Below are 10,118 nucleotides of genomic sequence, written 5' to 3'. Positions count from 1 at the left end.
CTAAAATAACTCTAGGATGTATGTGAACGTTTGACGTGGACGTTTGGACGACATCTATGGCCCAAACGTGTAGAACCCATAAAGTAGATCTATAATTGGAAAAGTGGGGTTCCACGGCGAAAAACTAGATGCCGATCGATTCGACCGACGAAAATATGGAAAGAGGGTATCTGGATGTTCACCTTGTCATTGGCGAACTTTCTAGCAGATCACTTCTCCGCCGGAAAGCTCCAAACTCCGAATCCGGCTTCCGGAAGGTGGGCGTGCCTAGGGGGAAGAAAACGGTGAATACCGGCTCGAATCTTTCAAAACAGTGAAAACCAAATGGATGGATGAGTAGCTCTTGAGCGTGTGGTTGCATGGGTACCACACATGTACCTCAGCTTCGCTTGTAGTGGCGGGAACCAAGGGGGAAAGGGAGAGCTTGAGAGAGAGAGAGTGAGAGGAAGAGAGTGGGGGCTCCCTGAGGTGTGGCCGATTGGGAGAGGAGAGAGGAGCACATGGGGGAGTGAGGGAGGAGAGAGAGAGGGTGGGTTGCTGCTCACTTAAGAGAGAGAGAGTGAGGGATATTTCCCTCATGTGTGCCCCACAAGTTACAGAAAAAGTCCGATTTTGCTTCTAATTCAATTCTCTCTCCAATTTTCTTTTCTCCCACCTCATTAATCCAAATCGAGGTGCGGTAGAGCTCCAAAAACTCCAAAAATTTTATGTCGTGATTTAAATCCTTAGGAGATCCTAATCGCGAATTCGCAATGCAAATTTCAATCTGGCAAGCGAAAGTGATCCAGATTCAAATGATGCATGTTTAATACTAAACATACAATTATGGATTTCGGGCGTGACAAGCCTCCCCCCCCCCCCCCTCTAGACATTATTGGCCATATTTTGACTAAGCTAGTTGTTTAGCAGTTCCGATCAGAAAGCAAAACTGGCCCAGTAGTGAGAACTATTGCTGTTCTGAAAATGTGACCTTGAATAGGATTTGTCAGACAAAAGACACACCAACGTTTGCCATGAATGAACTACCTATTGAAGGTACGCGGCTCTGGTAAGATATTAACAAAGTGATCAGAAAGTAGTATTTTCGCTTCTCAATACCTATGGCACATCCAACAAAAGTTTTTGCCATGTGATTATAAAAGATTACAGGAAGATCCTGGTCAACATAACTTACGGGCAGTGACAGATCTTAAACAGCCATTCTGTGATTACCAGCCTAGCAAAGAGGGATTAAGATATGTAATTTGATTTGAGTTATCCATGTTGCCTACAGAATATTTGCATGTCATGTTGGAACTCTTAGCAGTTACCTGAAAAAGGTGTAAAATTGTCTTGTTGCAACTGTCTGTAGCTACTTGTGCTGAGGAGGTTTAATAACCAGTTACATGAAAAATTATAATATGCTGAGTTCAGACAAGTTGACACTGATAACAGTTTGAATAAGCTAGTATTAATGAGTTATAACCTCTTCAATAAGCACTGCCACTCCAACATTGCCACATCAAAATAAGCAGTGATTATTGCATCTTGATTCCTTTTCTTTCCTCTAAAATAATATACCATATGAAAAGCTTAAAACACATACCTTGATTCCTTTTCTTTCCTCTAAAATAATATTACTCATTGCAATTTGATCTTTATTACATCTTGCTTCACAATGGCATATTGGAACCAGAAATTTCATTGATGAACCATTGGATACGTGTCAGTTTTTTTCATGTAACAATAATCCAATGGTCGAGTAAGTACCATAGGGCAGAGAGAACAATTACCCCTAAAAAACTAGAAGGAAACAGGAGGTCGGATAGGAACCCAAGCCCACTTGCAATAGAGGGTGCCCCAGTAGAGAGGACGCTCGCAATAAAGGCCTCCCTAGCACAGAGGACGCTCACAATAGAGGGCGCCCCGGTTCAGAGGACGCTCGCAATAGAGGACTCCCCAGCACAGAGGCTGCTCCCAATAGAGAGCGCCCTGGCACAAGATGGGGCGGATACAAGCAGGAGGTCAGATAGGAGCCCAAGCCCGCACCAGTCGTCCTCCTCTGATATCAGCGAAAGCTCGAGCTCATATCACAGCCCGAGCCCTGTTCCATGCGAGCGGGAGAGCCAACGTCGGGAAAGTGACAACGACTACAATCCCGTCGAAGAGGTATTTAGCTGAGTCAATGCATTTTATACTTCTTAATTAAATGGATGAATATTTTTTGTTTATGTCAACTCTCTTTTTTTCTCTCTAGATGGTAAGGGTACAAAGATCTTCACATCGATCATCTGCACCACAACCTTCTGCTCCCTCTGTGCTCGAAACTTCGAGTCCCTCTAGGGGTACGCTGAAACAAAGACGGGGCAAGTGAAGCAAAAACAAGTTGCCATTCGACACTTATATAATAACGCAAGTTGGTATTGAAGGGGAGCCTATTGCACCTCGTGAGGCATGCGCCAAATTCCGCAACAGTTACGGATTTCTTGTGAAGGAGTACGTTCGAATCACAATAATTGATTGGCGGTTGTTGCCGAATGAGATGAAGGAGTTCCTGTGGGCAACATTGTAGAGAACCATCCGATTCCCCTCGGGAACAGAGGAAGCCGCCAAACATAATGCATTGAAAATTATGGGAAAGAGCTTCCGGGGCTGGAAGAGTGAGCTGAATAAGGACTCTGTGAAGAAGAACTTGGTACCCTTTAATAAATACGGAAAGATTACGCCAGACCAATGGGCAGAGTTTGTTAGACAAAATACCACGCCTGAGGCCATCAAACTGGGTGAATCGTTCCAGCACCTTGCGAAGAAGAACAAGTACCACTATCACCTGAGCTCGTCTGGGTATGCTCCCAAAATTCCTGAATGGAGGAGACAAGAAAAGAGGCTGCTCAGGCTGGGAAACCCAACCCTTTGGGAAATTGTGACGAGCGAAGCAGGAATTGGGTCAACGCTCAGTCAAAATGTACCGAGTCTGGGGACTTAGCCTTCAAAAGCCCTGAGACCATGGAAGTGACCCAGACCATTCAAGGGATTGCTAACGAAGGGTCTCTAGAGCCCGACAGGGAGATTGATCTGCTTACCAAGGCCCTGAGGAACAAGGAACACCCGAGTCGTACTCGAGACATTGGATCAAAAGTGGGCTGGAAGCATGGGTTCCTAGATGCCGCGGGCCAGTATAAGACCTGTCATAGATATAAGAAAACCCTAGTAGAAGAGATACAAGAACATGTTAAGGTCCAGTTCATGAAAATGTCGAATGAAAAGGAGAAGGAAAGGGCGGCATTAGTGATGATAGAGCAACCAACCAGCCCAGGCTTGCAGAGCAGCGTCGGATCCATGCAGGTCGATAACCAGAGATATCCTATGGATGATATCACAGTGGCTACCCCTTGTATGCTACATGTTCTGATCGGCAAGGGAGACTTCACAGTTGAGTCTACCACGGGCCAGGCCATTCCAGACCGTGTGTTTCACACTCAAGATATTCCGGCCGGTTACACCAGGGTACAAGTGGACTCAGTACAACCACTTTTCATGAAGTACAAGGTAGACATCAGCACACATGAGGGTATCGAGATTCTCAATGAGGCTGTTGGCAACTTCATTCTGTGGCCCAGGCGGGATATTATCTTCAACCGTCATAAGTTACAATCGTCAGCGTCACGGCCACCCCCGTGCCCAGCATCTCTACCTTAGGCACCTCCGCCCCAAAGCCAAGCATCTCCACCTCAGGCACCTCCACCCCAGAGCCAAGCCTCTCCATCTCAGGCACCTTTGCCCCTACACCCATTATCTCCGCCTCAGGCACCTTCGTCCCCATGCCCATTATCTCCGCCTCAGGCGCCTCCACCCCAGAGCCAAGCCTCTCCACCTTAGGAACCTCCACCCTAGAGCCAAGCCTCTCCACCTCAGGTACCTCCACCCCAGAGCCAAGCCTCTCCGCCTCAGGCACCTTCACCCCTGCGCCCATTATCTCCGCCTCAGGCACCTTCTCCCCCGTGCCCATTATCTCTGCCTCAGGCATCTTCGCATCGTGCTTCACTGTCTGTGACTCCGACACCTCTGCCTCCAACGTCTGTGACTTCGGCACCTCCGCTTCCAGCGTCTGTGACTTTGGCACCTCCGCTTCCAGCGTCTGTGACTTTGGCACCTCCGCCTCCAGCGTCTGTGACTCCAGTATCACCGCCTCCAGCATCTGTGCCTCCAGATCCTTCACCTAAGCATCGGAGAGTCCCATATGAAAAGACTCTAACATCTCCGGTAGAGAGGTGGCTTCTGTCCTCTAAAGCAAAAGTATCATCCGCTCCGGAATCTCCATCGAAGGGCAATCTCGTGAAAGAGACTAGCAAAACATTAGGTACCCGTCAGTTGGATTTCTTGCCTACACTGGATGTTCCTAAGAAATATGAGAATGGCAAGCCATTTATGCCATTGTTTCAACTCCAAGAAGGTCCATGGGAGATGAGGAGATTCCACAAATGGTACATGAGGGCATGTCGCACGGGGTTCTCCATAATCACTGCTTATGTCCCCGCTAACGTTTTTCTAAGCAGAGACTCCTATCTCATGGTGGATTTTAAGGACATGACCGATTTGTTCCGTCGTGAAAAACTAGACATCAATCTCATAAGCATGTGGTGCATGTAAGTGTATACAATCTATCCCTATGTTCATATATGTACCAATATATGCTATGGCAGCTAATGACTAGTGACTTGTTCAGTAGAATGCAATTTAACACTGTGGAAAAGTTGAATGTACCAGTTGGATTCATTAATCCGCAACGAATTTCCCAGCCCAACCTGATCGTGAAGTTGAGGATAGATGACCCCCGGATTAAGGGGAAGAGTACCAAGGACAAAGCAAGGGTCATAAGAGAAATGACCAAATTACGCAGGCTTGACATGTCAACCTACGTAGGAAGGGCTATGCTAGAAATGCAAGATAAGGACTACATCATGGCTCCCTACAACTTTAAGTAAGTGTGATACGTCCAGAACCTAACATAAGTATTCAATTTAATTGGTCGATCAAGAACCTAACATAAAGATTCAAGTAGCGGTCACTTTATTTGTATAATGCTGATGCCAAAGTCGAGCAGATCCTTGACTCAGCCGATCTCCCTCAAAATTGTACCAAGATCTCATCGACGTTATACAGAGGTAAAGAAAATCCCCATATATAAAATTCTTATAAATCATTTATGAATTGATAATTAGTTATTGGCAATCGAATAGGGTGTACAGGTGGTATGTAACAAAAGGTGGGATACACAATGCGACCAAGTGGGATGCGATGGCGGTTCGTACATATTTTTCAGTAATTACACACCTCTAATGCTTGTATCTCACTATTTATGACGAAGAGTTTTGTTGAACTAAAGAATACGTTGCATTTTTATTTGAAGTGCCACAAGCAAGGTTTCGACACAAGGGTAAACGGGAGGTACACAACGAACCCTGAGGACGTAAGTCATCATTGCGCTTGCACATACTTATTTGGTTTTGTTTTCGTTGTCAATAGTGTTGTATCTCTTTAAGTTGTGTTTTCATTAAGGCTCGGATGATCGAACCTACCCACACCTCTCTCAAAGACGAAGATATCCAAAACGTCCAACGTGACATATGCCGGTTCATCATGCACGAAGTCATCCACAAGAGTGGTAGATTCTTCAATCTCGGAGGCGAATTAGCTAGCCATCCGAGGCTTTGTGAGTGGGAGATGAAAGAATACTTGTGTTGAATATTTGGCTTGTGATGTAAAAATATTGTACTTGTGAATAATTTTGTATTTGTGTTAAATATTAGACTTGTGTTGATTCAAATGCTGTTGAAATCTGTGATTTGGAATCTTTCTTGAAAATGTGTTGAAATCTGGAGAGAATAATATATATATACTCTTTATTATTTTTTGAATAAAATACATACCACATGTGGGTCTTTATGTCACCCGTCTGTGAAAATCTACCTATCTACAGGTGGTTACTTAATAGAACCGCCTGTGAAAAGCTATTTCCACAGGAGGTTCACTTAAGAAACTGTCTGTGATGATCAATTTACACAGGTGGTTACTTAAGAGAACCACCTGTGTAAATCGATCATCACAGGCGGTTTCTTAAGTGAACCGCCTGTGATAATAGGTTTCCACATGCGGTCTCTTTTGCATCTGTGGAAATCGTCCATTTCCACAGACCTTCGATCGCAGACGGGTTGGCTAAACGCCTGTGCAAATGGGTTATGACTCGTCTCTAAAAATAGCTTTTGCAGTAGTGACAGGAAACAGTCTTGGGACAGGACGGGATATTCTCATATTGCTTTCATCCCTAGTTATGATTAGAGCAAAATGTGTCAAGAATGTACCGAATGGTCCTGCCAAGTGTCGTAGGTCATGTTACAACATTTTTTTATTGATTTCGCTCCGGTTTAACTTGGTCTGAAACAGGGCCAAAAATGGGTCAAGAATATGTTAATTTCATGAAAGTTATGACTAGGCGAAATATGTCCAGAACATACCTTATAGTCCTCCCAGGTGTTGTAGGTCATATTAGAGTTTGTTTCAGTTGATTTCACTTTGGTTCTAATTTTCATGGGAAATGGACCTGAAAATGGGTCCATAATAGGTGAATTTTATAAAAGTTATGACCGAAGTGAAACGTGTCTAGAAAACACTAGATGGTCCTCCAAGATGTCATAGATCATGTTGAAGCTTGTTCGAGTTGATTTCGCTCCAGTGTTATTTTTTATGAAAGTAGCATCTAATCCTCATAAATATGAATACGAACAGTGAGAAACCAGCTAACCTCATGGCTTAATAAACGTGTACGAGCTCATGTCATAGGACCTTGCAACTTATAGCGCGTGTATCCGCGTGAAGAAAACTTACTCCTCATTCTCTTTTAGAATTTGATTGTTGTTGGTCCTTTTTTAACTAATGATCTCACCAGAGTAGTTCGCACCAGAGACTCTCTTTTCTATCGCTTGCTTTTTACTCTCAAGACAACGGTCGGTCTCTAAATGAGACCGTTGATCATTTTTGTTGACCTTTTTCGATGCTTTTTTTGGGTGACTCACCAACCGATCCCGTATTGACCAATAACAGAATGGTATGAACAAATCAAAGTCGTTAGATTTGGTAGTTCTCCATTGACCCCTCTCTTTATCCCTATTGAGAGACCGATTATAATAGAGACGATAGAACAGTAGATAGAATGAATTCTTGTTCTTTCTTTTATTGCAGTCATGTTGATTTATACATAATGAAAGGACAAGTTCATATCCTTTTAGGAGACATCCCTGCCCAATGGGTGTCTAATTGATCATTAAGATTTGTATCAATTTGGTCATCTGTATATAACGCAATGAAACCTCCTCCCAAAACCATATGGGAAAAATATGAAGAGAAATAATCGTAATATGCCATTGAAAACTCTTTAAAAACCCAGTGGAAAAATTGGGAAAAAATGATGTGACATATATGAATGCTTGTATTAATATTGCCTCATTAAAAATCTTATATGAGAAACTTTGATAGGAAAAACTTATAAAAGAAAAGAGTGTAATATTTATGATCTAGGGATCATTTGACATGTTATATTTTAAGAGTTTACTCCCATGAACTTTGCAACTCTTGAAGTCGTCTCTTACCAATTCCATGAATGGAATAAATATATGGGTAAAGACTTTATGAATAAATCTGTAAGATTTATCACATGATATTATTTGCAAAGTATCTATCTCCCCATTTTTTGTAACTCTTGGGGTTTTGTGATATTACTCTTTATATAACATGTACGTATTTCAGCCGTACAAGCCATACACATTATTATGTGTGGTTAATCATTCTGATGAACCAATACCACACGATTATTATGTGTTGTTAATCATTCTGTGAAGCTATACATATTCATGTAATGCTTCATATAATTATTTCAGAATGATTAGTGGAAGTAGCCATGAGAGTCTGATTTTGATGACTTCTATTAGAAGGCTTTTTCATCATATAAGAATGCAAGGTATGTCTATGATCTAATATTATGGGGATCATATAAATAACCAATATCTCTATATCCAACCATAGTCATGTTTTGGTTTTTCTGATAGAACAAAACAAAAATTATTTTGTACATTAGAGATATCTGTGGATATGTTTTACTCCTGCTCAATAGCATTTTGTTGGAGTTGCGCTATGTTTAGATAGCAAGTTATCTGCAAATACAATATTAGGCATGTTGCAATTTGCAAGATACATTAGCGCTCTAAAGGTATTGAGATATGGAACTTTAGGTCCTAATATCTCTTCATCATTATCCTGAGATTTAGATGGATCTTTATCCATATTAAGGGATTGGATGACTCTAAGTATTTTGATGGATATGATATATCTATATTGAATTTTTTTCAATATCTTTTGGATATATGCAGACTAGTATGCAAATATTCCTGGGGGAATATACTTAAGTTGTCGACTTAAGCAAAATTTGGTTTTACCCATATGTTTCATCTCAATTCCGTCTTAAGATGATTGTATGCTTCTTGTGTATTTCCAATGATATCAGATCATCTATATACACTAAGGTGATACAAAATCCTTTTTAGAATTTCTTTATAAACACATATTAGCAATCCTCATTATTTGAATAATCCTTCTACAGAAAGAACTCATTCAGTTGGTTGTACCATATTTATCCGACTATATTAAGCTATGGAGTGATTTTACACAATACATGTTGCGATTTACTTTGGAATTCGGAATTGTAAGCCCTTCAGGGACTTTCACATAGATATCCAAATTTAGTGACCAGATTTTGCCAATAATATTAAATATCAGAACATTATTCCACTTATAACTGGAGAGTACATTGAAAATCGATGTCGGGTCTCTACGTGAACTCTTGTTCTACAAGCCTCGCTTTGTATCTCACCACCTCATTAGTTTTATTCCGTTTGCAGACGAAAACATTTGATCCCACAGGGAGTACATTTTGAGTAGGCATTATTGTGGTAAATACATTTCTTTTATTGAGCGAGTACTATTCTATCTCAATTGTTTCCTTCTATCTAGTCCCGTCCTGGTGCTTGAGGCACTCTGCTATAGCTATGGACTTTGGCCTAGATCCAGTTGAGGAGAAATATTTGTCAACAATTGTAGTGTTTGTATGATTCTCTAGAATCGATATAGTTTTTGTGGTTATACCATTTAACCCTTATAACTCATTGTGATTTCCGACAACAATAGAGTTAGGGTGTTTCGATGTCCCAGCACATTAAAATAGTACACACATTTGTGCTGGATCATGAATGTTGAGCATCCATAGACCTTGTATATAGTATCTATAAGGTGTCAGTAAACTTCAAGTTGATTAGCATTTCCTGTTTTGTTTTCGCGGATGCTTATAAAAAAGCATTATCCCTTGTGACCATATTTATTTGCATTTGAGAGTTGAGTTGTTTTATTATGTACCTCTATTCTTTCTAGTGTATTGAGTGCGAGAATATAATTTAGTGACATATTTGAATTCAATAAATACATATGACAAATCATTTGCATTTGGGAGTTGAGACCCATCTCCTGTACCCGTAGCCTTGTCTCCCCATCTTCGAGCGTCTCCCAATCTCCCCACCTCCCCGTCTTCTCATCTGAATGAGTGGCAAGTTCAAGCTAGATTGTGGCAATAGGCAGATCTAAATGATTAGCAGAAAATATATTTGCTTCAAGACCTAACTAGTCTTTGATTAACCATAAGTTGGTACGTTTAATTTGTCCCTTGCTAATTGCTAGCTATCTCCCAATCTCCCCTCTTAATTGCTAATTTGTCCCGAGGGTCTCCCAATCTCCCCTCTTTTTTATATTTGGAAAGTTGTTTTATTAGGTATCTCTATTCTTTCTAGCACATTGAGTATGGGAATATGATTTAGTGGCACATTGTTTGTCAATAAATGCATATGGTAGATCATTTCCAATGTGTTGCGAATTTATGAATCTTCAAACTTCATGTTTTGATTATTTAGTACATGGATCTATGGACTGAATGTCCATATTTAAAGACTAAATGCATGTGACATTCTAATTTATTTTCTAGTATTCTTTGAGGTACTTTTAATCTCCCCCTAATGCTTGAAAATTGTCCTCATTAGTAT

At 41.1% G+C, this 10,118-nt stretch overlaps 1 protein-coding gene across 1 annotated transcript; it reads right to left on the bottom strand.

The window, feature by feature from the left end:
* Positions 1–3,613: 3,613 nt before the first annotated feature.
* On the bottom strand, positions 3,614–4,177 carry LOC133904513 (uncharacterized). Its single transcript, XM_062346010.1, has 2 exons — positions 3,935–4,177; positions 3,614–3,853 (listed from the first exon to the last, which is right to left on the bottom strand). Exons 1-2 carry the CDS (start codon positions 4,175–4,177, stop codon positions 3,614–3,616), a joined length of 483 nt encoding a protein of 160 aa, XP_062201994.1.
* Between the last annotated feature and the right edge of the window lie 5,941 nt (positions 4,178–10,118).

Source organism: Phragmites australis, chromosome 22 (assembly GCF_958298935.1).
Source record: "Phragmites australis chromosome 22, lpPhrAust1.1, whole genome shotgun sequence".
NCBI classification, from domain to species: Eukaryota; Viridiplantae; Streptophyta; class Magnoliopsida; order Poales; family Poaceae; genus Phragmites; species Phragmites australis.
This window is presented reverse-complemented; position numbering and strand designations above follow the sequence as displayed.

Bases quoted from the DNA above. Each gene is read 5' to 3' on its own strand.
- LOC133904513 (XM_062346010.1), bottom strand. From the start codon at position 4,177: ATGCTGGAGGCGGTGATACTGGAGTCACAGACGCTGGAGGCGGAGGTG. The intron at 3,854-3,934 runs GTGCCTGAGGCG...GAGGTTCCTAAG, and splicing joins TAATGGGCGCAGGGGTGAAG to GTGGAGAGGCTTGGCTCTGG.